The sequence below is a fragment of the Eubalaena glacialis genome, chromosome 5, assembly GCF_028564815.1.
Source record: "Eubalaena glacialis isolate mEubGla1 chromosome 5, mEubGla1.1.hap2.+ XY, whole genome shotgun sequence".
Taxonomy (NCBI): domain Eukaryota; kingdom Metazoa; phylum Chordata; class Mammalia; order Artiodactyla; family Balaenidae; genus Eubalaena; species Eubalaena glacialis.
This window is the reverse complement of record NC_083720.1, coordinates 123,719,894-123,747,105: the sequence shown is the minus strand read 5'-3', so window position 1 is coordinate 123,747,105 and position 27,212 is coordinate 123,719,894. Positions and strand designations below refer to the sequence as shown.

General features: G+C 35.6%; 1 protein-coding gene across 9 annotated transcripts in view; it reads right to left on the bottom strand.

The window, feature by feature from the left end:
• The window catches only part of INPP4B (inositol polyphosphate-4-phosphatase type II B), a 752,704-nt gene that overhangs the window by 139,660 nt on the left and 585,832 nt on the right, over positions 1-27,212 (bottom strand). For all 9 annotated transcript variants that reach the window (XM_061192573.1, XM_061192572.1, XM_061192579.1 and 6 more), the window contains one exon: positions 17,000-17,108. In XM_061192573.1, coding sequence (XP_061048556.1) covers positions 17,000-17,108 — 109 coding nt within the window. The remainder of the gene's footprint in view (positions 1-16,999; positions 17,109-27,212) is intronic.

Sequence of the window (27,212 nt, the reverse complement as noted above, 5' to 3'; positions counted from 1 at the left end):
AGGGACATGACGGCATAAAAATTCCATTATGCTATTTTTTTCATCACCTTTTTTGTTCCCCTTGTGGTTTCTCATTTGACTTGTAAAAATACCTAAAATTGATTACAAATGAAAGAATGACTGACTTTTATAGTCATCATTTAGGAGCTGGTCAAGCATGTTACGGATGTAAGAATTCCATGGAATGAAGGAGTCTTTGGCCAGTTTTATTAGGAAAAACAAAGGAGGCATTCCAGCAGGGAAAGAAGTAAAACAGCAAAACATCAGCCAAAGAAAAAGAAGAGAGTGGCCATGGATGGTGTATTTACATAGTGGGTGCAACACTTGGTTATATCCCTTTATATCCAATCATCAATGCTTTCTTCATAGTATCTTTGAAACCAAGTCCCCTCACAACAAAGTTCCCTTACCGAGAACTTTTTTAATGATTAATTATGATTAATTATTAATCAATTATAAATTAATTTATGATTAATGTCTATATCCAAAACTTTATTCCCTTTCTTGTTTCCTCTGACCTCAATCTTGTGCTCATCGACCAGTCAGATGACTAAAATTGCTGTTGTCGATATCATCATTAACTTACAAACTCAGGTTGTTTCTCCAGGGCAGGATGAGCTAACAGGACCCCAAGCCATGGCCACCTGGTCTGAGAATCATAAACCAGTTATCCTGACTCCCAAAACTATGATTAAGGATTAAGGACTATCACAAAAGGATGATTAATCCCGGCCCCTTTTTTATTCCCCTTTAAAAAAATCTCCAACTCAAAGACCAAGTTGGAGTGGATCTGAGGCTTGCCTCCCCCTCCCTTGCTTGGTGCCCTGCAATAAATCTTCACTTTGCTGTCAGAGTTTGGCTTTCTGACCCATGGGCACATGAGCCCTTTGCTGGGTTTCACCTTGCAACCTGTGATGAGTATTTACTGAATATTTTCTTTACATTTACCAGCTAAATTATTAACATTCCCATAATTCCATTTCTTATTTTGAAATATTAGCATCCAAAAAGACACATTAACATCTAGAAAGCACTCTCCCCTTGCCCTGACACTAGTGATTTTCAGGGCAAAATATCGGTTTCTTCAGGGAGACAATATAATAAATATTTCTATTATTTTATTTATTTTTTCACAATTATTTTAAAACATGACCTCGGTGCTTGGACTATTCAGGAGATAGGACAAGAAGTTGATGAATGAGGGATACAGGTGTCTAAAAGCTAAGAAACACATTGCTATCCTGTGACACTGATGAGAACTCACTCAATTCTGTACTTGGAGATTTTTTTTTAAATTTCAGAAGCAGGAGCTTAAAAATAAAACATACCACTTATTTTAGTGCAAACTGAAGCAAATGACAAGTAAAAATGGCGAGGAGGAGAAAGAAAACAATAGTCCAGGCCAATTATCTCTGTCTCTTCCTGGCTCATCAGATCTCCTGTGGGGCTGTGCTGAGGCCTTTAACAAAAATCATGAACTGGGATGTCCCCCTAATCATCTGTACTCAGACTGGATACAAAATTCAATCCACTGCAGTCTTTAGTAAATCAAACAACTCCATGTTATTTCCGCAAAGAAAATGATTATCTAAAGATACTGACATATACACACTACTATATACAAAATAGATAATCAACAAGGACCTACTGTATAGCACAGGGAACTATACTCAGTATTTCGTAATAACCTACAAGGGAAAAGAATATGAAAAAGAATATATGTGTGTGTGTGTGTGTGTGTGTGTAACTGAATCACTTTGCTGTACACCTGAAACTAACACAACATTGTAAATTCATTATATTTCAATAAAAATAAATGAATAAAGATATTGATGTGTCACCAGGGTGGGGATGATGTTTAATACCCAGCACTTTTTACAGCTGAGAATAGGACTTACTAAGGACTAGACACAGAAAGCAGCCTGTGAGGGCTGCTCTGTGGTCCCTTTTCACTGATCTGCTCTTCTGTTGTTATAATTTGCTTTCTGGTTTCATCTTATGGGGATGGATAGGCCTCCCATGGCTTAGCTCTGGGAAAGCTAGAGCTCTCAAGGCCAGTGTGGTCTTCCCTCCTTCTCTCCACAGCTCTGTCCTCTTTCTGAGTGTGTCAGAAAGACCCTCACATGGTCACTCCTATGCCCTCTTTTTGACTCCTCTTTTTTACCTTCCTTCTGGATTCACATCGTACTTCCCTGGCAGTTCAGTGTTACTTTATTCCTGACAATTATCTATTTTCATTCATTTTTTATACATATTTCCTACTCTGCAAATTCCCTGAGTCTCCTCTCCACTGGAGGAAATACACTGCCAAGATTTATTTCTTACATCTTCTTTCCTTACACCCTAGTTCAGTGGTGTTCAAATTTTAATAGTCATGAGATTCACTCGCGGATGAGGTCAGGGCCTGGGTATTTTTAATAAAGACTGCAGGTGCCCTGGCAACACCAAGAGATTCTGCTGTAGTAGGTTGTAGTCTTCGTAACAAGCACCTCAGGAAATCCTGATGCAGGTGGATAGCTGAGCACTTTTAGAAATACCCTCTGCCACTGTTTTGACTGTGAGTTGCCCTCTACACCTCTGATCACACTACACAATGACTCCGATAAAAGTTCCTTATTCTAAGTTTCTTATTCTTAACTCATTCTCATTTTCATAATGCCTTCTATAAGGCTACTTTTGCACTCCATCTTTTTTTTTTTTTTTTTTACAATTCTGTGCATTATTAGTCATCTATTTATTTATTTATTTAAATTGAAGTATAGTTGATTTACAATGTTGTGTTAATTTCTGCTGTAGAGCAAAGTGATTGTTACACATATGTATATTCTTTTTCATACTCTTTTCCATTATGGTTTATTACAGGATATTGAATATAGTTCCTGTGCTATACAGTAGGACCTTGTTTTTTACCCATTCTATATATACTAGTTTGCATCTGCTAACCCCAAACTCCCACTCCATCCCTCCCCCACCCCACTTCTGCCTTGGCAACTACAAGTCTGTTCTCTAGGTCTAGGAGTCTGTTTCTGTTGTACCCCATCTTTATATTCAGCACAAATTGCTTTGGTTCACTTCTCATTACCAGTGTTGCCCCCATCATCCTTTCATCTTTTCCCTCCCAATATACTCTCCACCCTCTTCTTCTCCTTCCCCAATACATTCTTCAATCACCATCATGGGACCTAACCATAACTCCTGCCCCCCTGTTCCTGAGTCAGTTTCTATTTGAGAAGAGTTATGTAGCAGGCATTGGTTCTCCTGGTTAAGCCTTTTAACGATGAGCATCTTACCTATGGAGGCTGAAAGATTCATTTTCCACAATAAAAGCCAATGTTGGCGTCCAGGATGAAACAGTATGGTATGGAAAAAAAAAAATCACCACCCACAAAATAATTTTAAGTATACATAAATTTCATCTATGTATTCAGTGCCTTACTCTTTAAACATGTCATATATTTGAACAGTTAGAGCTTCTTAAATAGAAAGTTACGAGTATAATTTAATTATTGAGATAAAAAGAATATAGCTAAACTCTATTTTATAGTGGTCTGAAATTTAAACTGAATCCAAACACTTGAATCAACTATCAATCAGACAAAAGCAGAAGAAAGACAAAATATTTGCTTGGACAAAGAATATTTTATAGGAGATAAATAATATAGCAAATCACAGATAATAAAAATTGAAATTAGTGTCATAATATTTTTATATTGATGAAACAGTGAATGAAAGTATATATGTATGTATGTCTATATATACACTTTAGTATATATTTATTTAAATTATTTAATATCCAGTTAATTAGCATACACACATACCCATACTCATATGTTCATGTGCATATTGTTACTACTAGAGGTATCATTTTTGAGATATTTCACATAGTGAAATAATATTCATATTCATAAACTCTAATTGATAACCAAAATATGATTAAAACAATGATATATGTTCTTGTGTGTATATCCCACCTCAGTCACTTCTTGCTGGGCCTCCTTATTTCTCCTCTAGTGTTCCTTTCTTTTATCTATGTGTCCTTCCTAAGTACTCCCATTTAATCTTGTGGTTTAAAAACCTCAGTTATGCTAATGATTTTCAAATTTCTTCATCTCCAGCCTAGACTTTTCCCTGAACTCCATTAAAAGCAAAAGCTCTCCTCTTGACAGTTCCAACTTATCATGTTCCAAACTGAGCTCCTGATCTGCTCCCCATTCTCTACAACCAGCTCCTTCTACCCTCTGCCCCATCATAGTTCACACCAAGCTCATTTGATGCGGCCAATGTCTCTTCTCTTCCTCTCCTAATATTTGCCCAATTTTTCAGAAAATTCTGCCTTTTTTTCCCACACATATGCAGAATCCAACCACGTATTTCCACACTCACTGCAACCATGCTGGTGCAAGCCACCATCATCTACTGTCAGGATTATTACAGTAGCCTCAAACTGGTCTCCCACCTCCGTCCATACTCTGAGACATTGAAATCCTTGACTTGTGCTTAGTTGGATGGAGGCGGGAAGCAGGCAAGGAGAGAGAAATGAAGCAATTCTTTCTTAGTCCCCTGCCCACACCCCAAATCCAAGGACTTGCTCCCCCATTTATCTGTGCCTTCCTTCCCCCAGGCCACTCCTTAACCCATTTGCTCAACCAAGCTACTATTTTGGCAAATGGAGTCATGGAAAAATACAGATGAGAGATGATGAGGAGGAAGGAGGGGAAAGGCAAGGAAAACAGAGGGAGATGGGGCATGGGTAGATTAGGGTTGATGAGCTCAGGAAAAAAATGCTATGGAGTGATGTGCCTCACTCCATAGCAGAAATAAATCTCCGGAGAAAAATCTAAGGACGATTTCCACTTCTTTTTTTTTCCCCTACTCAAGCACTACTTGTAAAAAAAAACGATTTCTTGAATCCAGAGGGAGGGACAGACGTGCTTTCAGTTCTGAGAAGAAAATCATGTGGATAATAAATGAAAATTTACAGCTTAGTGCACTTGAATATACCCTTCTGGCTTCACAGGGTTTAACAATGTGAAATTGTAGAAGGTAAAAAAACAAAAAACAAAAAACATACAGCTCTGCTTTCCCCCATGCGTCCTCTCTTTTTTTTTTTGCTTAGAAGTGTGGCTTAGAAAAAAAACCTTAAAGGAAAACAATATTTGTTTTGTTTACCTCCTATGGATTTCACTTGTATAATTAAGTGAGTTAATTAATTACCTAATTAATCTAAACTTAAATTGATGTTTGTCTCAAAAACTACTCTTTCTAAAAATATTGGTTTCTTGGAAATTTTAGAATCAGCATTTTGAACAAAGCTTGACTCTCTTGTTTATTAGCTCTGCGACAGGTAATGCTAATTAAAGGGGAAAAACCTAAAATTCATTTCATTTCGGCTCAATTTGCCCTCAAAGGAAATTTGCCTATTGGCTCTGGTCACACTGTCTCCTACGATCATCCCACTTTTCAGTTTGAAAGTTCTTATCTGCGATTTTTTGACCATTAGAACTAATATATATATATATATATATATATATATATATATATAAAATCCTTTCCTTCGGCCTACTCTTGCTCTAACAAAAGGTTCCCAGACACTATTATATGACAAAGTCCAATGAGTTTTCACTTCCTTCCATGGCCTATTCCCATTTATCCTTGGTTTCACTTGCCCTGATTTCCTCTGCCAACTTCCAAGAGTCTGGTAGATCTATTTCTGCCTAGTTTGGCTTCTGGTATTTTCATGCTCACTGCTCTGTGCAGATGTGATGGAGTAGCACCCAAACCAGGTCCCCGATTCCCTCCCATCCAAAAAATTTCTCAACTCCATCCTGGACCTCATTCATTCACACATCTAATTAAAGTACAGAGTAAGATAAGGTGTAAGAATAGAAACCATTCCCAAATACACTGCAAGGTAAATGTTCCCCTGACTGCAAATGGGCCTGAGGGATATTTTTAGAGGTGATGGAAATGTCCTAAAATTGGCTTGTGATGAGGATCACATAACTCTATAAATTAACTAACATTCACTGAACCATACACTTAAAAAAATAGGTCAATTGCACATTATTCTACACAAGTAGAGAGTAGAATGCTGGTTCCCAGGGTCTGGGGGAGTGGGAAATGGGAGATATTGGTCAAGAGGTACAAAGTTTCATTTACCCAAGATGTATGTGTTCTGGAGATCTAATGTACAGCCTGGTGACTAACAATGATGTATTGTATTCTTGAAATTTGTTAAGAGGGTAGATTTTAAGTGTTCTCACCACAAAAAAAGAAAAGAAAATGGTAACTATGTGAGATGATGGGTAGGCCGATTAGCTTGATTGTGATGCTTATTTCATAATGTATACATATATCAAAACATCAAGTTATACACCTTGAATATATAAAACTTTTACTTGTCAATTATACCTCAGTAAAGCTGCAAGAAACAAGCAAGTGTTCCCAGCATATGATATGGTAGTGCTGGTGATTATGATTCTGGGATAAGAATACAGGAAAACAGAAGGTATATTTAGGACCCATTTCATTTTTTTCCCTGTTAAATCTGATATTTTTATGGAGGGTCTCTAAAAAAGCCAATAATTAATACTGTGGAATTTACACTAATAATCCAAGTCTCTCTCTCTCTCTCATTTTAATAGTTAATAATTATTGGGTCTATAATATGGGTTTAGAATTATGCTAATTTCTTTTCAGGGATTATTTTATTTAGTCATGAGAACAACTCTCTGAACAACAAATATTATTCCATTATATAGATTTAGGAATTGAAGCCTCAGTAGGTTAAGTAACTTGATCTAGAACATACAACTACTATAAATGGTAGAACCAGGATTCAAATGCAGGTCTTTATTAATACACAGTTTGAACTCTTAATTGTGTTTTACTATTTTATGAACATGGTATTGATCCATTTGAGATTTGAAAAAAATTGCAGTCCCATAACTAACACAGGAAACATCTTTTATTTAGTAAAATAATGGTAGGTACAGCATATAAATAAGAAATAAAATATAATTGAAGAAGTTCTCATCTTCTTATGAAAACAAAGCTCATTAGAGAAGATGTATGATTCTATTTTATAACACAGATTAGACACAAGAAAGAATTTGAAAATCATCTCACCATAAATTGCTTGCAACAAATATTTAACGACTGCTATTCAGTCAATGCGCTGAGAAAAGCAAAAGGCTGGAGTTAGCCAGCAAGATAATCACGGGATGAGTGTGGTGATGCTTATCCTCTAAATGCTACAGCCAGGGCTGGCAGCAGAGAAGAAGAAAAAGGGGGATAAATAGCTGCTTCCCACAAGTCCTTGCGAACCTAAGGCTCTATATTGTTAATATATGCAAAAATCGCCCAGGTAGCCATAGTTTCAGGGTTTGTTTACTAACCACTCAGTACTATAGCTCTTTACATTACCCAGAGCTCAGACCTTCATTTAAGAGCAATGTAAAAGGATGTCACATTGCATCCAAATTTCCTAGGCATTTTGTTGTTGGAGATTTTTTTTCATGATACCTAGTTTTCCATATTTGCTGGAAGTAGAAGGGGCAAAAGTGTTTTACAAAGACATTTCTCTTATTACAACTAGGAGAGATAGAAAACAAAAAAGAAAGTCCTAAAGGAAATAGAACTCTGTATCTATCTCTACCACTCTAAGTTAACTTGTTATCCTTTCCAAAACATTCACCAATACCTGTCCTCTGTGTATACATAATTTCATGTTTTATTACAAGTACCTTTTTATATACACCTCTAGATACCTCATAATCCACATACTAATTGAAATGACTACATAGTGTTCCACTTTAGTGATGCAGAATAAGCTTTCTTAATCATTCATTCAAGATGTTTCTAAAATTTTACCATTATGAGTAGAATCTCTGAATACCTGAAATATTTTTTTTAATTATTTTTATTATATATAATTCCTTAATAAGTGGTTTTCCTGAGGTGTATTTAGGAAAGCTATAGATAGAGAATCAGTAAGTCCAGAGTCTTAAAAATATTTTACTGACTATTTTCATTAGCAGATTAAAATAGTAACTGATCTGAGTGCAAATTACCACATCAATGCAGTCATTCTTTTTTGTAGTACAGATAAAGTAATTTACTTTGAAAATTATATTCTCATAAAGGCCCAGAAAGGGTCAAATGCATCAACTTTTAAAAAATTTCTATCCAGTGGGTAGCAAAAATCAATTCTTAGAAAGGTTATCCGTAAACTAACATCACTCATTCATTCATTAACAGCATACACATTTCGTGTTGAAAATCTATTGATTGTATGAGGATGAATGCATATAGAAGACCTTGAGACTGGGCACCGAAGTCTGATTTTCCAGCTCTGTTATTAGCTGTATGGGCGATTCAGTCTTTGAAACTCATTATTCTCATTGATAAAATAAATAGGGGAATTTGTAATCTGAGATTCCCCGTAATTTCTAAGATCTAAAAGATTCTTTAATGCAAAAAAAAGGCAGACTCAAATAACTTTCTTGTTTCCCAAAACTTCTTTTCATATTGAATATAGACAACTGATCTTATCAAGTAAACATGGTAAACACATGGTGTATTTCCTGTATTCCCTTTCCTCGTGAATTTTTCATTTACCCAGTTATATTAACCAGAAGCCTGAGTCCTTCAACCCTGCTCAGTCCCTCAAGTCCTCATCCAATTGGATTTAAATCCTGTAAAAATTTCCTTAAATCTTCTTCAACTCCAGTACTCACCCATCTCCTCTCACCAGCACTATTATAATAGCCTAATTGTTTGCCCTTAGTTCTCTCCACATAGTAACTCAAATGCGCATCTGATCATGTTAATACCCAGATAAGAACCTGTCAATGAGCCCTCTTAGCCTAGCCTAGCCTATAGGATGAGAAGCCAGGACTTGACACAGCAAACAAGGGTCCTTCAGATTTGGTTCCCATCCTTTAACCCTTCCCTCTCTCTCTCTCATTCTCTCTGTCTGTCTATCCGTCCCTTCTGTCTCTCTGTCTCTGTCTCTGTCTCTCTGCCTCTCTCTCTTTCTCCCAGCTGCTCTATGTTGCTGGAGTTCCTAAGCCAGGTGCAGTGAATGGCACCACCCTGCCCAGGTGTGCTGCACAGAAGCCTGGGAGTCTTCCTAGACACCTCTGGATTTTTACCTCCCACTCCAAACAGACACACAAAGTCCAAACAATTGCCAAGTCCTTTAAAATACCTCTGTAACTGATCCCCTTCTCTACATCTGTGCTTAAACCACCCTAAGCCAACCCACCTTTCTTCAACAGAAGCGCTGCAATAACTACTTACTTACGCAAGCCTCTTGACAGGGAAGAAGACATTGGAATAGCTTAGGCAAGGTCCCATCTAATAAAGATTCTGCAATGACACTATTTTTTCTCATGTCACACAAGCTGATTGTGTGATTTTCCCATGACATAAATCCCATGTGTACATTTTTTTAAGTTAGTACTTTCACTATAATCTTTCAAAGAATGAGATACTCTAGAGTTAGTTTCTAAAGCTCTGGAAAATACAGCACTTTTAAAATTTTCTGGCAATTTATTTGTAGATGACTTTCCTTTCTGCTGTTTGCTGCCTCTAGAATGATGGATATTAAATATCTAAGCTAATAGAGAGCTTTAAAGAACATGCTGAAAATTACTCAGCATTTAATCTGAGTACACAAGGTCCTCCTTGGATTAAAAGCATACTAGTTAAGATGACCTAACTATGTCACGATTCCAAATATTTTTTTAGTTTATAGTGAAGAAGAAATGCAACTCCTGATTTACAGAAAATAAGTCCTCAAACCATATATTCTTTTCATATTTAGTTTTTTAAGCAGAAAAAAAAGGTTTCTATAGTTTGCTATAGATTCCACATTTTAACTCCTAATATTCCTATTGATTAACTTTTTCTTCTGAGCTAAAACCAGAAGTCATATCTTAATAATTGTGCGAAATTAAAACATTTAATTGTAAAGTCAAATTATCCAAATTATCTTCCTGAGAGTGATGATACACTTAATATGTCTTTCCTCAAAAATCTCAAGATTGTAACCATTCTTTCTAACAATCGAATGATTTCAACAGAAATCAGCCACATCCACAGTGCAGATAAGGAAACTAAAGGGTAAAAGCTCAGTGGTTTTCTGACATCACACAGTTAAGATTATGTGTTTTATCATTTTCAGACAATGTTCTCTTTACCGAATTTATTATCACTCTAAATTCTAGGATCATTTAGCAAACTTGTTTTCATTTACAATTAAAGTCATTTTCTTTAAAGGAAAGATTCAATTTTTAAGAAGTTTGAACTGTTACACTTGACACAATGTTTCTTGCTTCAGATTATACTTTGCTTCACAAGCTTTTGGGTAGGTGATTGGAAGAATGTTGCCAACTTTTAAACGTTAAAGTCACCACTGCATTACTAATATTGAACCGGATTTTAGGTTGGCTATTTTTATAAAAATCATCAGCTTTCCTCTTTCAGAACACATAAAAGTATATTTTCACTTCCTAGTGAGGCACAAGCAAACGCAAACATTCTAATAGCTGACAAATGGCTGTCTGAAAGCTTACAAGACATTTTCCACAAATGCCCCTATGTTTCTGTCACCTAATTCCAACACAATGATCTCTTTAGGCAGAGCAATTTGTTCATCCTTTTACTCCTCTGACAGACAATGCTTTCACTTCTTTTATTTACTTCTTCATATACTTAGTCATTCAAGGAACACTTATCAAGTTAGTTCCTGGGGATACAGAAACAGTCCACGCCCCCAGAGTACACAGTCTAGAGGGGAAGAGAGGCAATTAGGTATGTTTGTATAAAAGCAGATGTGGGGGCTTCCCTGGTGGCGCAGTGGTTGAGAATCTGCCTGCCAATGCAGGGGACACGGGTTCGAGCCCTGGTCTGGGAAGATCCTACGTGCCGCAGAGCAAATGGGCCCGTGAGCCACAATTACTGAGCCTGCGCGTCTGGAGCCTGTGCTCCGCAACAAGAGAGGCCGCGATAGTGAGAGGACCGCGCACCGCGATGAAGAGTGGCCCCCACTTTCCGCAACTAGAGAAAGCCCTCGCACAGAAACGAAGACCCAACACAGCCATAAATAAATAAATAAAAATTAAAAAAAAAAAAAAAAAAAGCAGATGTGGCCTTGCCAAGGAGTTGGAGAAGACTTCAGGAAAAAAAAAAAAGACTTCAAGGCAGACCTGAAACTGAAGAACTTTGGTCTGGTTCACCATGGAGGGTGGTATGAGAGGAGAAGATGATGGTGTGAGTGGAGAAAGATGAAGCTAGAGAAAAAGTCAGGGTCAGATGACACATGAATATCTTATGCACCTTGTGCTTTATTCTCCAGGCAAGAGGCAGCTATGAACTGTTCAACATGGTGAAATCACAAGATTGTACTTGCCTCTTAGAGATATTATTCCAACCAAGGTGAGGAAAACGGATGAGATGAGAGCCAGCCTGGAGGATGAAGAGTGATTAAGAGATTTGGCAGTAGGACATTTAAAAACTGGTGATTCTATGGGTTAGGATTATCCTAAACCACAATTGATTATTGAAATGAGCGACTTCCTGAGATATAAGAAGGTAGAAGTGATGGAACTGATTTTTTTTTTTTTCTGGGAAGTGGAAGCAAGGGAAGAAAAGTAGTCAAGGATTTTCAAGCTTCAAAGTCGAACATCTAGATGGATGTGGTGTCTTAATTAAGAAAAACAATCCCCAAGAGAAGTTTGAGGATAAGGGGATGAGAGATGACTGAATATGTCGACTTTGAGGTGTTTGGATGATACCATTAACGTGGAGCTGTCTACTAAATGGTGGTAAATACATGTCTGAATCTCAAGAGCCATGCCTGGGCTTAGCACAGAGATGGTGTACGAAGCCTAGTACTTAAGAATATGTGGGCACAAGGTCCTACTGTAGAGCACAGGGAACTATATTCAATATCTTGTAATAACCTATAATGGAAAAGAATCCGAGAAAGAATATATATGTCTATATATACGTATATATGCATCTATATGTATAACTGAATCACTTTGCTGTATACCTGAAACATTGTAAATCAGCTATACTTCAATTAAAAAATTTTAAAAAGAATATGTGGGCAATTAGGCATATTATGCACATTAATACAACTCTTTTGGAAGGCAGTATGACAGCATCTCTAAAGTGTAACCACTTCAACTAAGAAATTCCACTTTTAGGAATTTTATCGAAAAGAAACGCAAATTTGCAAAAACATAAGAATAAGAATAAGGGTTTACCTTGCAAACACAGAGTTATAACAAATAATAGGAATTATCTAAATGCCCATCAATATTGTATTGGTTAGATAATTCTGCTACATTCAATCAATAAAACCCTACTTAGCTTTTAGGAAAAAAAATGAGATCTAAATGTATTGAAATTAAAGGTTGTCAGACATTTTTTTGAGTAAAAAAATACTTGTTTACATGTTTTATATAAATAATAGCTAATATCTATTAAGCCCTCATTATGTGCCAGGTACCATTATAAATGTTTGGTGTATATGAAGTCATAAAATCTTCAGAACAATCCTATGAGGTAAAGCAATATTATTTCTGTGTCACGAGTGAGGAAACTACGGTACAGAGGGGTGAGGTAATCTGACTAATGTCACAATGCCAGTAAGTGCCCAAACCAGGATTCAAATCCATACAAGGTGTAGAGTCTATGAATTATCTGAGATGAGAGTTTCGGCCTTGCCCCAGAATGGAGGCCAGAAAAAGTAAACTGAATTATAGGAAAGTCGAGAACATGACATTCCCATGACCTGAGTTTGTGTGGACAAAGTGTCCTGATCACTGAAAACTCAAAGAGTTGGATAGCTAGAAAAAATTGTATAGGGAAATGCATTAAGCTGTTCAGATTGGTTTACTCTGAGGAAGGAGAATGGAAAAGGCAGACTTTTCACTTTATGTGTTTCTTTATTCTTTCAATTTGTGTGCTAGAAGCAAATATTGTTTTTTTGTATAGTTAAAAAGAGAATGGAAAAGGCAGACTTTTCACTTTATGTGCTTCTTTATTCTTTGAATTTGTGTGCTAGAAGCAAAAACTGTTTTTTTGTATAGTTAAAAAGAGAATGAAGGAGGAGAAAAACTGCATTACAAATTCACTTAGGATCATATGCAACTTAGCAAAAATCCTTTCATTCCCTTATATTACATTTAGTTTAATGCTTTGCAAGTGTCATCATTTAGTTTGTAGAGTATGTCCAAGACTCAGCAGGGCTATTTAATTGAAGTATTTTATTCTCTCCTGACTCCACGCTATAGATGTTGTAAGAGCTAAAACCCACCTATTCTTGAAATTTTGTTGTTGTGCACAGGGGGTTGCACAGAGAAAAGTGCACATTGATGAGAAAAACCTGGTACACAGTTTTGGCAGACCTAGCGTTGTATTTGCTCAAACAAGAACCAAGCTGAAAGCTAAGAGTGGCCGAGGAGAAACTGACTCACCGGAAGAAGAAAATATACCTCCAAGGAATCAAGTTATAATCAACACAAAAATTAAATTGCTATCTCCTTGGAAATGATATGTTGTCAACTACTGGACACAGTTCAAAAGAAAAAAAAAGGAATGAACAGGGCTTTTATTCACACTTCTTATTTCTACAGCGTCTGTATGATTTTATTATACTTTTAAAATTTCTTTATTTTTTGGTGCTATAAAGTGTTTTTTCCAAAAAGGAAAAATGTATTTGAACGTGAACAGGAGATGAATTTTAGCTATAACTTGTAAGACTGATATTATTAAATATAGTAGCTTTGCTGTATTGGGCATGACTTCCAAAAACCAAAAACACATAAGGATTTTTAAATGGAGAGCACTCAATTTATACACTTTGAAGAATTAGTCATTTTAAGCCATTTTGAATTTTTTAATTTATAATAGAAAAAAAACATAAGACGTAGATTACATGTGGAAAAACAAACTGGAAGAGACTACCAATATGATCACAGTAACTGTCTTGTTGAGGAGGGCGATTATGGGTGATTTTAAACTCCTACTTTTGACTTTTCTACATTTGCCAATAAACGTATTTACAAAATTGGAAAACTGTCAATAGAAAGCAATATATTAAAAATATATATCACTAAAAGATAAAAAGTATTTCTATTTAAAAGATATATGACATGAGACATGGATTTACACAGAGTTATGATCTCAGATTCTAAACTGCTCTACCAGTGAGTGACAAGATAAATTTCTGAGAAAAACCCAGAGATCAAGGTAGAGACAGGGAAAGACCTCCAAGTAGGGGAAAAAAAATTGGCTCTCAAATATCAAATCATGGATGCAGTCTTATTGCTTTCAATGAATACATTTGAATCACTCATTCCCTTTCATAAAAGAAATGAAAATCTTTGTCTTAAGCATGAAAGTGAAGGGTTTGAAAACAAATATACTGGTAACTGTTGCCTAGTCTGCTCATATGTTACTGGAGAAAGTACATAAAAAGAAGAGTTGGAAAACTCTGACCGTTTTGCTTAGATATCTCAGCTTTATACCACTAATGAAAAATGTTAATTTATGTTTTAAACCCCACCCCCCCAATTAAGCAGTGGTTAGTGATACTGTCTGATGAATATATTTCAGAGGTAGTGGTATGATTTTGCATCCAGTTCTCCCATTTCTGGTTTATTGGATTCTTGCTACACTATAGGCTACAGAGAACTTTCTTCCCTGATGTGGTATTTCTCCTTTTACTCAAGAAACTTCCTATTTATAATAGAGAATTGGGAAACTTCTATTCATATTTCTCCTTACAATAATAAGGAAAATTTTCCTTAGAAATTGTATAACCATTGTGACTGTATAACCCTTGATCTCATTAAAAAGTAAGGCTGGTTTGTTTAACTCTTTGTATTGTTTTACTTTCCTTCGGAAAATTCCCCCAAATTCTAGTACGACTCAAGTGTTGTAAGCTCAAGGACCGCCTATAACATTTCTATTGGTAAATTTTAGTTTGTTTTCCTTATGATTTTTCCAAATGATTTTTTTCTCTCTTCCATTTGAGATTTTGGGGTAGTCAATCTTGATTATGGGACCAGATTGAGGGGGTGGGAGGTGTGGAGGGAAAACCATGGTAGATACTCAAGGCAGGCATTTGACACTAGGATCTCTTGCAGGGAGTCAGCTCTGAGTTCGTCCCTAATAAACAGGTAGATCATAAGGAATTAATATTCTCCAGGAGTGAACACTGCCCCTCATTGGCTTTTTTTCTTCTTTACAAAGGCTCTTGGTTTTCATGAGGTGCCTCTTTATCTCAGTGAAAGGGCTGTGCTTTCAGGTCATGATCTTACTCAGTGAAAGTTCTGGCTTAATCTGAGGTTCCTGCTGAAATTACAAATGATCAAAGACGGCAAAGTATGTGTTGTTGTGGTAGATTTTCCCTTTCTTTTACGAAATACTGGAAGTAAAGAATTGATTCATATTTTGAGGGAGGAGTCCACAAGCTTTCAAATAGTGCCTAGGTAAATCACCGAATCCAGAAACACATAAGTGTTTGATGAACAAGTGAATACATGGGAAAAAGTATATATATTTATATATGTATGTGTAAAACTGAATCACTTTGCTGTACACCTGAAACTAATACAACATTGTAAATCAACTATACTCCAATAAAAAAATTTTAAATGATTAAAATGGTAAATTTATATGTTACATATATTTTACTACAACAAATAAAGCTTAAAAAAAATTAAAAAAACAAATAAAAAACCCCCAAATAATATATGAGTAATTAGGGCTTTGGTTCTCCTAGAAAAGTCTCATGTCTAAAGCATGAAAAGCTCTATAATATGCTCTGTTTTATTCATCCATGTTACTCAGGCCCAGGTTTTCCCAAATCAAAACTCTTACAACTTTATCCCCATCTTTGGTTCCATTTTGTAACAATTTAATGAGTTGGGGATTCTTTAAAGAAAAATTTCCAGTAAGCAAGATGTAATGCTTTTCTTCTGTATTGCAACAAATATTCCTTTATGTAGATTTTCTTTCCTCCTGATAGATACTAATTGAGGTTCTATACATTTTTCAAGTTTAACTCGTGTCACTATTCCTGTTTCTAGTCTCCACACCCTTCACCTGTCTTCTCCCAGCATTATTCACTTACATCTGTATCAGTGGTTCTCAACCCTGGCCACACATCAGTCTCACCTGGGAAGCTTTTAAAACTTACCAATGCCTGGGCTCCATTCCCAGAACTGACTTTATATGTCTGGGGTGATATCCTGGCATAGATAAAATATTTTAAAGCTCCAAAGGTGATTCTAATGTGCAGCCAAGGTTGAGCCTGTATTCCACTCTTATTCTCATTTCAGTAAAGGGATGGCATCCCTTTCCCCATGCGGTCTGTCACTGAACTGATTTCCAACCTCCATGAATTACATAGAAGGTGCCTCTCCCCTCAGAGCCCCTAGCTGGAACTCTGACGTCCACTCCCTGTTGAAATAATAAGGCAAAAGAACTACTTTCTGCAGCAAAAGGGTCTGGGGGAAGGATGTGACAATTAAAGGATAACCTGAGGGAGTTTTTATGTGGTAATGGGATAGTTATTTATGATGATTACGGTGATGCTTACTCTAATCTACACCTGTGATACAACCTCATAGAACTATATACGCTGCCCACCAAAAAACCAAAACCAAAACTAAAAACAAAAAACTAGAGAAATCTTAAAAAGGAGGTAGCTGAGTTAATAATATTGTATCAGTACAGAGACAATTTCTTTAAAACAAGAAAGACAAATATATATATGCATTGCTAGTTTATACGTTTATATAACAGTATATCAGTTACACAATTCTAACTTATTTTTAATGCTTTCTTCCTGAATAGGCTGGAGATGTCAAGAACTATTCATTGTGATGGACCAAGCTTCTTTATCTCCTAACCTGGTATACGAACTTCCCCAAAGAGAAGATAAATATCATTAATGCATCCTGTCATCACTTACTTTCTTCTTTCCGTTTCAAATCTATGGAGTAGTTTCCGAAGACCACCATTCTTAAATCCCTGAAAATGCGCAGCTGGGGCTCCCACAGTTATGACATCGTAGAGAGCATCTGGAACAGGAATGGACAAGGAGATGAACACTTTGCAAACATTTATCTCCAACATGCTATTTGCATTGAAGCCTACACACTGTGGAGAGTTTGAGAAATTATTCTGTTTGATTTTGCAGGAATAAAAATGAACTCACATCTCAAGGGGGCAAGAGGAGCTAATCAATCTTTCTAAAAGCCACCTGTGCACCTAAACAAGTTATAATATTTCCTTGATTTGTGACTACATCTTAATTATATGCTACTGTGTAGAACAGTATGTTCTCTCATTCTTCTATATACTTACTGAGATAACATGTTAGTTGGTCTTTTGTGTATTTTACTTTATTGAGTTTTGCATCATTTAATTTGCAATCATATTGAAATTCAACAATAATGAACAATCTTTCAACCAAAAGTTGCCGAGAAAAGAACCAAAATATTAATGCATTTTGACTCAAGGGCAGAACAGTAATAGTGCATTTTAAAAATCGATACATAGTAGTTTCCTGCCTGTATATACTAAATCTTACACAATTTTGAATGCATGCAATTGAATTTTGCAATTTCCTTAGGTAACATAGAAAGAATACACAAAATGTCTCTTGATCTATTTTCCAGTGAGATACTTTGTTTTTTTTAATAAAAAAACCATACATTTAAATTGAAACTCAATCCTTTGATCTTCAAAGCCATCAAGTTTGATACATATTAAATTTACCACTTCAAAACATGCCATCATTTTTACATTCTAATGAAAAGTATCACCATAAGAAGGAAGACAAAGTGAATGCCCTCTTGTTAAACTACATTTTATTTGAGAAACCTAATTTCATAGTAGATCCTTTTCAAATTGATTTTGGTATTGACACCTTGGTTGTTTTTCTGATCTCATTCACAGGGAAAACATAAATTATTTTATTAGCTTCAGGTAAACACCATAACTTCTTCACAGTGGTTCAATCCAAATGCACCTGAAATAGTTTTTCTTCTTTTTTTAATAAAATATGTCTTAAATTGAAAAGACTTCAGCTGTACTCAGAGAACTCAAGGTGACCAAAAAACAGAAATACAACCCAAACCAAATGGTTAGTAAGGCAGATACTGAACGATCACTTAATGGATTGCTGGAGTGGTGAGCTCTTGTTCTTTTAAAAAGTCACTAATCAACTAGAAGTCATCTTTTCTTAAAATAGCAACACATTAGACTAATGTGAAATTTTCAGATTTCGTAGTCCAGGGGATTTTAGCCTAGGGCTAAGAAGAGGGTTTTAAGGTGTCCAGGGATGGATGGTGAATTGTATTGGTGCATCTGTTCTACTTCATGGAAAGGGGTCACAGCTTTATTGAACACTCATGAGATCACCCAAAATGGGCCAACTAAAGACTTGTCTACCTGCATGTATCCGACGAGAAACCTGAGGATCTTGAGAAGTTACCTGCTTTGTCTGAAGTCCCAAAGATGTTATACTCAGGGCCTTCTAACTTCTACCCCAGGGATGGAGAACAAGTGATTTAAGTTATTGACTGTTGGACCTTGAGTCCCTGGCTCCGGATCCCAGCTCTGCCATTGTATAAGTTGTGCAGCATTGGGAAAACTACTAACCCTTTCTATGTCTCAGCTCCTCAGCTAGAAAATGGAGTGGAAAGTAGTAAAAAGAGGTTAGCATTTAGTAAGTATTGTCTATGATTATTTTCCCTATAGGAAGTAATCCTACCAATTAAGCAAAGAAAACTGATATTTTAACTTTTGCTTCTTTCTCCATAAAAATAAACTTTTCAGTCTGAAAAGGAAAGTGATTCTGAGGCTCAGTCTTCTGAATAAGATCAGTTCCTGTGTTAATCTAAACTAAATACAAAAAAAAATCATCATGATGTTGTAATGAAATACATTGCATTTCTGCTAAAACCTGGGTGACCAGCAATACCAACAATATACCAAAGTGACTATAAACTGTATCCACATGTCCCACCAAGCCCAAATTAAATGCATTCCTAACTCAATTTTCAAAAAAAGTTGTCTGTGGACTTTCACTGGGTCCAAAAAGACTTGTAGCCTCTCCAACACCACCCAGCAAGAGGGGAAGGATGAGGGAAGTGGAAATCTGAGTGGAGAAAGCAGTCTTAATTGATGGAGATTAAAATGACTTGATTATGCAAAATTTGCAAAACCATTTGTCTTTCTCTGTCTGGCTTAGTTCACTTAGTATGATAATCTCTAGGTCTGTCTATATTGCTACAAATGGCATTATTTCATTCTTTTTTATGGCTGGATAATATTCTATTGTTCTGACTTTTCCTGCTCTTCTTCTCTGGTTCCCTGTGACCCATGTAGACACTTCATTCCTTTAAGTCTTCTAGTAAAGTCCTCAAGATCTGAAGATCATTTCCAATTTCTCTCTTTCCCTCAACATTATATCTGATCAGTTCTAACAACTCCGCTACCAAAATTTTATTCTCTCTTATACATGTTAAACATCTTTACCTTAATTTTGATCTTCCTCATGTCTTGTCAAGATTCCTACTGCCTCTTCAGTCCTAGCCTCTCTGCATTCACAATGCAGTGGCTTGCTTCTCCTATATGGGTGGCCATTCAATCACTCTGCCCAAAACACAGGCTTTGAGACTTATACCCCTCCTCATATCTTTCAAATATAAATAGAAGAACATTCAAATGTCTCAGCATCATGCATGTTTTAAGTGCTCAATAAATGTCAACAAATAGATAAACAAATATTTTGAGGGAAAATTCAGTTTGTCATGTTTGTCTTCAGATCATACATGGAATTACTATTCTTAGTTGAAGAATAAAAATTGTAGATACACTATCCAGAAACAAATATATTAGAATCTGGAATATATGTATATATATTCTCCAGGGTATGGGAATGAATATATATCCATTCATGAATCACATTCTGTAGAATAACAGAGAGCTTACGATTATCACACGCAAAAGAATGAAATTAGACCCTTATAGCAAGCACAAAAATCAACTCAGAAAGGATTGAAGATTTAAACATAAGATGTAAAACTGTAAAAGTCCTAGGAAAAAAACATAGGGAAAAGGTTTCATGAAATTGGTCTTAACAATGATTTCATAGAAATGACACAAAAAGCACAAGCAATGAAAACAGAAATAAACAAGTGGGACAACATCAAAGTAAAAAGCTTCTGCATGGCCAAGGAAACAATCAGTAGAGTGAAATGGAAATACACAGAATTAGGAGAAAATATTTTCGAATCATATATCTGATGAGAGATTAATTTCCAAAATATGTAAGGAACTCCTACAACTCAATAGTAAAAAAAAATTAATAACCTGCTTAAAAAATGGGCTAATGACTTGAATAGACATTTTGCCAAGAAGACATAAAAATGGCGAACAGGTAAATGAAAAAATGGTAAATGTCATTAATCATCAGTAAAACGCAAATCAAAACCACAATGACATATCACCTCACATTTATAAAATAGATCTTATCAAAAAAAAAAAAAGACAAGTGTTGGCCATGATGTGGAGAAATTGGAACCCTTGAACACTGTTGGTGGGATGCAAAATGATGCAGCTGCTATGGAAAACAGTATGGAGGTTCCTCAAAAAATTAAAAATACAACTATTATATGATCCAGCAGCCCCACTTCTGTGTATTTATACACAGGAATTGAAATCAAGATCTTGAAGAGATATTAGCACTCCTGTGTTCATTGCAGCACTAATTATAATAGCCAAGACATGGAAACAGCCTAAATGTCCATCAACAGGTAAATGAATAAAGGAAATGTGCTGTATACATACAATGGAATACTATTCAGCCTTAAAAAAGAAGGAAATTCTGCAATATGTGACAGCATATATAAACCTTGAGGATATCATGCTAAGAGAAATAAGCCAGGCACAGAAAGACAAATACTGCATGACTGCACTTATATGAGGTATCTAAAATAGTCAGTGCATGGTATCAGGAAGTATGTTAATATGTATTACTTGATGTTAACTGCAATTCATTGGTCAAGGTGATATCTGCCACTGCCTAGAGTTGATTCTTCACTGTAAAGTTACTAAATATTTGAAGGGGCATACTTTAAGATTATGCAAATCTCCTGTTTCTGTTTAAACTGGTACCCATTAATTTTAGCATCCACTGATGAACCTTGCCTGTGGCAATTATTATTGTTCAAATGGTAATTTTCCATTTCCCTCATTCTTGCCAAATTTATTAATTGGAATTCTTCTGGAAGGAATAGATGACCCTTCTTCTTCCTTCATTTGTTTATTCAGTTATTTATTAACATCAATATGAGTATTTTGTTCTTTGATTCGTAATCCAACCCTAGCTTTATGTTTAAACTGTTCCAGCTTTGTCCACTGGGAGCTCCTTCGGAATGCCCCCTGTTTCACTTTTTTTGTCCCTTCTGTTTTTTGTTTTGTCTTATTTTATTTTGTTTTGCTTTTTGGTTTTTGGACACTTCCTTACTTTCTAGAGCCACAAGATACTCCAGACTCATATTTTCCCTGCCACAGCCTTGGAATCAACCAGCTTTCCAAGGAACCCTAGTTCTTTTTATTGGAGAATGGTGTTTAGAATTCAATTATGAGCAATTACACTCATTGCTACTGCTTTCAATCCCATTCAGTAGCTAGAGCTAGGAAATATATGTATGTGTACTAACTTGTGCACACACATCTATATTTATCCATCTAACTATTGCTCTATCTATACTGTACTAACAACAACGAAAACCATGAGTCAGTGCTGTTGCCTCTGACTTCAATTCAGCCTCACAAGATTCCTTCTAGCCTTCCTTCCTTATTTCTACCTTCTCTCCCTGACATTGAGAAACTTGACTCTCCCTACCCACATATTTAAATATATGGTCAATCCTAGTGAAAAATAAAACAGCTTCAGAATTGTTAACCCTACCTCTGTAAGAAAAAAAATTACTAACGAATGTACAGTGTTTGTAGTGTTTTTTAATTTAGCATTACAATATCTACTCCTTTCCAAAGTTTACATAGGCCAGGTCCTTTCTTTCCCAATCTTTTCAGTAAATTATCATTTTTATAATTATCTTTACCATTAATTACCATTTTAAACAAGATAACTAAAGTAAGTTAATAAAAGCAGGTTGGAAATATGAAATTCTATGGAAAACTTACACAATAATTAGTAGCACAACAATCACGATTTGAAAAAAAATAAGAATAGAAAGGGAGCCAAGGTGCAGGTACCAAGAAGTAAAATATAGAAGCATTCCCCAAATATTCTTCACTTTTGGACTTCATAGAACACATTTCAAATAGGCAAGTAGAAAATAGTACTACTGTGGTTCAGCAGGGCTAGAAGAGCAGCATCTTATCTATATTCCAGAAGCCATGTCTCCCATTTCCCAAGCCATAATATCCTCCCAAGCCAACCATAATATCCCGTTAGTATCAAGAGGTCTTCTCTGCAGGGACACTAGAGTTTCTGTCTGGATACTGAAAGAGCAAATAAGGTCTCTCTTTTGCCTCTCTCACTTTTCTCTGTTGCCTTTTGATTTTACCCATCTTGATTAGAACCATTTCTCAAAAAGCTGGGATCTTTATGTCCACATTTTACAGAGGTTCAAAGAGCTGAGGCTTAAATAGTGTTTGTACATTTGAGGTTCAAAGAGTTGCTCAGAGGTATTAACTTTTAAACATTGATTACTGTGATACTGTGATTTATAATATGAAATAAATACTTGGTCTTCGTCCCCTTTTCTGGCACAGAGTTCCCCAAGCCCCAGGAATTTCCTAAGTGTTGAGAGCCACAAAGGTGTCTTCTGTTAGGTTAATGAGGTGACTTTTGGACTGCACCTAAGGATGGGGGCTGGTGGCCAGTGAAACCAACCATGAGATTAGAGGGTTGAAACTTTCAGTCCTTTCTCCCTTGACTCCCCTACGGAAGAGGGGCTGAAGATGAGTTCAGTCCCAATGGCCAATTATTTTATCAATATTGCCTGTGTAATGAAGCCTCCATAAAAACCCAAGAGGACAGGGTTTGGAGAGCTTTCGGGTTAGTGAACACGTGGAGGTGCTGGGGGAACTCAGAGAGCATGAAAGCTCCACGCCCTTTCTCCATACCTTGCCCTATGTATCTGTTGCATCTGACTCTTCCTGAGTTCTCTCCTTTTATAATAAACAGTAATCTAGCAAGTAAAATGTTTTTTCTGAGTTTTGTGAGTCTCTCTAGTGAATTAATCAAATCCAAGGAAGGGGTTGTGGGAACCTCTGATTTATAGCCAGTTGGTCAGAAGTATGGATAACTACCTGGAATTTCAATTGGCATCTGAAGTAGAGGGCAGTCTTGTGGGGCTGAGCCTTTAACCCGTGGAATCTGATGCTGTCTCTGGGAAAATAATGTCAGAATTGAGTTAAATTGTAGGACACCTAGTTTGTGGCTCTGGAGAGTTGGACAAATGAGGGTGGGGGAAATCCCCTCCCCACAATCATAAATAACTAAAGAGTGGTTCTGAAGAAAACAATTAGAAAGTAGCTGCTGAACTCTATTCTCAGAATTTATATGATTTTAAGCAAAAGAAAACAGCTTTGTTCTTCAGCTATTAGGTATTTTTGGTTTATCATATAATCTGAAATAAGAACATACTGTGTACAGCTGTATAATACCTAATTTTAATTGAGACAGTTTCTGTCACAATTAACATTGATCACTAATATTTTTAAGTATCAGCATTCTGTATGGAAATCACAAAAATCACAAGACTCCAGGGAGTCTTAAAAGTTTGCAACTGTTATTTGATAATTATTAGTTATCAAGACCACAGTACTGGAACAGCTAGGTTTATCCCTTTTGGCCCCTTCATCCTTGAATTTCACTTGCAATTACTACATAAATAGTAGATAGATCTATGTACACCAAGGGAATTACTTTTTGGTCTCTTAGTTTAGTTAATGAAGAATGGTATACACTTACCATACCATACTCATTCTTGGCTACAGCAGTCGTACTCCTTAAAATTTAGTTAGAATTAACTGTAATTGACTGTTTTCCTCTAGAAGAAGTCAGATATACAAAAAAAAATCAATAAAAAATTAAAATTCTAAGATAACAATCTGATCAGTGATATTTGTCTCATTTTAAAATTTCCTCATTTTATCCTGCTGTTTAAGTTATGTATCTTTGTGACATGAATAGCCCTTAACTTTCAGATTTTTGGTACTCAGACAATTATAAAAATCTAAGTGAGCATTTTATCTTAAAGAAAAGTCAAGCAAAATAAGTGTAAAGTCTTTTTCTCTTTTTTTTTTAAAAAAAATATAATATGCCTCTCTTCTTTCTTTGATATTTTATACTTCAAAAATTCCTTGGCTTTGTGAAAATGGCATCATATACACCATATGAGGAAAGTGGAGTTCAAATTGTTGAGTCTTGTCAAACTAAAGATACCAGGTTGGTTTGAAATCTAATAGTAGGGCTGCCTCATAGCCTTTTAAAAGCCATTTAATAATAGAAATGAGATAGTAAGCCTATTTTTTCTCAGAAGATCTCTTTAAAATTCCTACAACTATAAAAAGAGTGCTGATGAAAAAAAAATGTAGACACGCTGATCTCATTTCAAGGAAAAATTTAAGCATAATCTCTGACTTTAAATGACCCACAAAATGACTTGGATATGAATCTCAAGACAATAGGGAATTCTAAGGGAAATCTGTTTCAAAATAGTCCACGCAAGTTGGCATGATGATTAAACACATCTAAAAGGTAATTGCGCTTCACTGATGAGGTGATACACCTGAACTCTTGAGACGCAGAAATCAGGGAGCTCTAAATAGCTGCTCTTGTTTCCTCCTTCCTTCTGTGTAGAGATTAGAAGACTAAGGGGCAGAGAGGTTAGCTGACTCATCCATATTAAACAGGAAATCCTGGCCGATCTTGCACTTGATTCCAGCCACAGCTTTATGATATAATATAGTAGGTTCTTTCTTTTTTTATCCTTTCTTTCTTTCCCTTTCCTTCCTCCCTCTCTCCTTCCCTCCCCCTTCCTTCCTTCCTTCCCTTTTCTCTCTCTTTCCTATGTACTATATGCTATTATACATATATATATGTATAAAACATACAAACTAACTTAAACATAGAATAATATCACAAGAATCCATACTGTATCACATTCACAACTGTTTTTCTATGAAAGTAAAATATACTGGAGAGGGAAACTGCCTTCTTAATTTCAGGGATTTGTGTTATTGTTGTCACTGCTGCTAAGATCTCTATTGTGGTGGGTATTCTATTTGTTGCATTTAAGTAAGGGACAAGGATGAAAAATTAACTTAATGGGTCTGGGGGCACCTGAAGTTAAATGAAGGTTATTTCATTTGTCAGTATGAGATATGACATCATAGTTCTGCACAGTTACTTGTTTCAAGAGCTGGACATTAGCCTTGTCTTTGGTGAATCTGCCTGCTACTGTTTGCAAAGCTACCTCTCCAAATATAAGAGACATATTAATCAAATGTGGATAGATGCAATTTACTAATGGTAAGAATGAAAATAGATGTAGACTACATCCAAATAACTCACCAGTGAAATATCAAGGCTTGGCCAATCTTACTTGCATCATTACCTGGAAAAATGTTGTCTGTAATTCAGCTAAACATTCAAATCAGTAACCATGGATCTTAAATACATTTAACTTGATTCATTTAATCTGCTAAATATATGTTATATAAGCAAGTAGAAAATCAGACTACCATCTAACTTTTAACCATTTTATTTTTCAAGTAAAGAAAATCAAAGCTCAGAAAGGTTATCAACTTGGTCAAAGCTCAGAAAGGTTATCAACTTGGTCAAAATAAAAAAAAAAAATAAGGGGTAGAGCCCCCCAAATTCAGTCAAGATTTTAATTTCTATTATAATATATAGTTGGTGATGTAGTCTATAAACACCTACTTTAACTGAATTTCAATTTAAAATAACATTTAAACTTCTAAAAACTTAAATATTTTTAAAACATATACTTAATATTATACATAGGACATGCATATCATATATATATTATATATATATATATATATATATATAATATATATATATATAAATAAATATGTGAGTAGCCTTGGGGAAAGAAACCAGCATGTAATAGAATTCAGTACTTTCGAATTAATTCTTGGCTGTCAGACTCTCTAGTCCTTTCCCCCATTTACTTCTTAAGTCTTCAAAGAAAGGAATCAGTCTTTCTGAAAACTATGTCAAAAACCTTCTAGTTGATGAGTTGTACCCTAGTTCCGTAACTTCAAAATATTGCTTTTCTCTTTACTGTTTGATATTTGTCATCACAAATAAGAAATTCTTTTATATATCCTATTATGGGTTGAATTGTGCCCCCACTCAAGAAAGATATCTTAGAATATGACCTTATTTGGAAATAAGGTTTTTACAGATGCGATCAAGTTGCAATAAGGTCATTAGTGCAGGTCCTAATCCAACATGACCTAATCCAAAATGTCCTTAATGGGGAAGTTTGGACACAGAAACAGACACAGAGAAGATGGTGTAAAGGCATAAAGGGGAACGACATGCAAAGACGGAGGATCTGTGGGATGCACCAACAAACCAAAGAAAACTAAAGATTGGAGGAATACTGTAAGAAGCTAGGTATGGAAGGAGGCAAGCAAGGAATCCCCTGTCAGTTTCAGAGGATGCACTCCTCTGCCAACACCTTGATTTTAGACTTCCAGCCTCTAGACTGTGAAGCATTGCATTTCTGTTGCTTATGACTCCCACTTGGTGATACTTTGTTATGGTGGCTCTAGGAAACTGATACATATCCCACTAAACTAATTAGAAGAAATTTTGTTTGCTTTTCTAAATATCTTTCTTTTAGTTGCCAGTTTCTTCCTTTTACATTGGAGAAACAAAAACTAAATGCCTTGTATCATCCCAGGTCACACTAGTCTATTTTCAGAAATTACCTTAGAAAAAACAGCATAATGTAAATGGTTCTTTTGTTTTCAAGAAATAAGTATAAAGTAAAAGGCCACATAGATAATAATTTCTCTTTGTGTGGTGGATGTATTTTAAGAATCATCACCAAATATTTGAATGCACATTTAAATATAAATTCCTATCAATTTGACTTCAA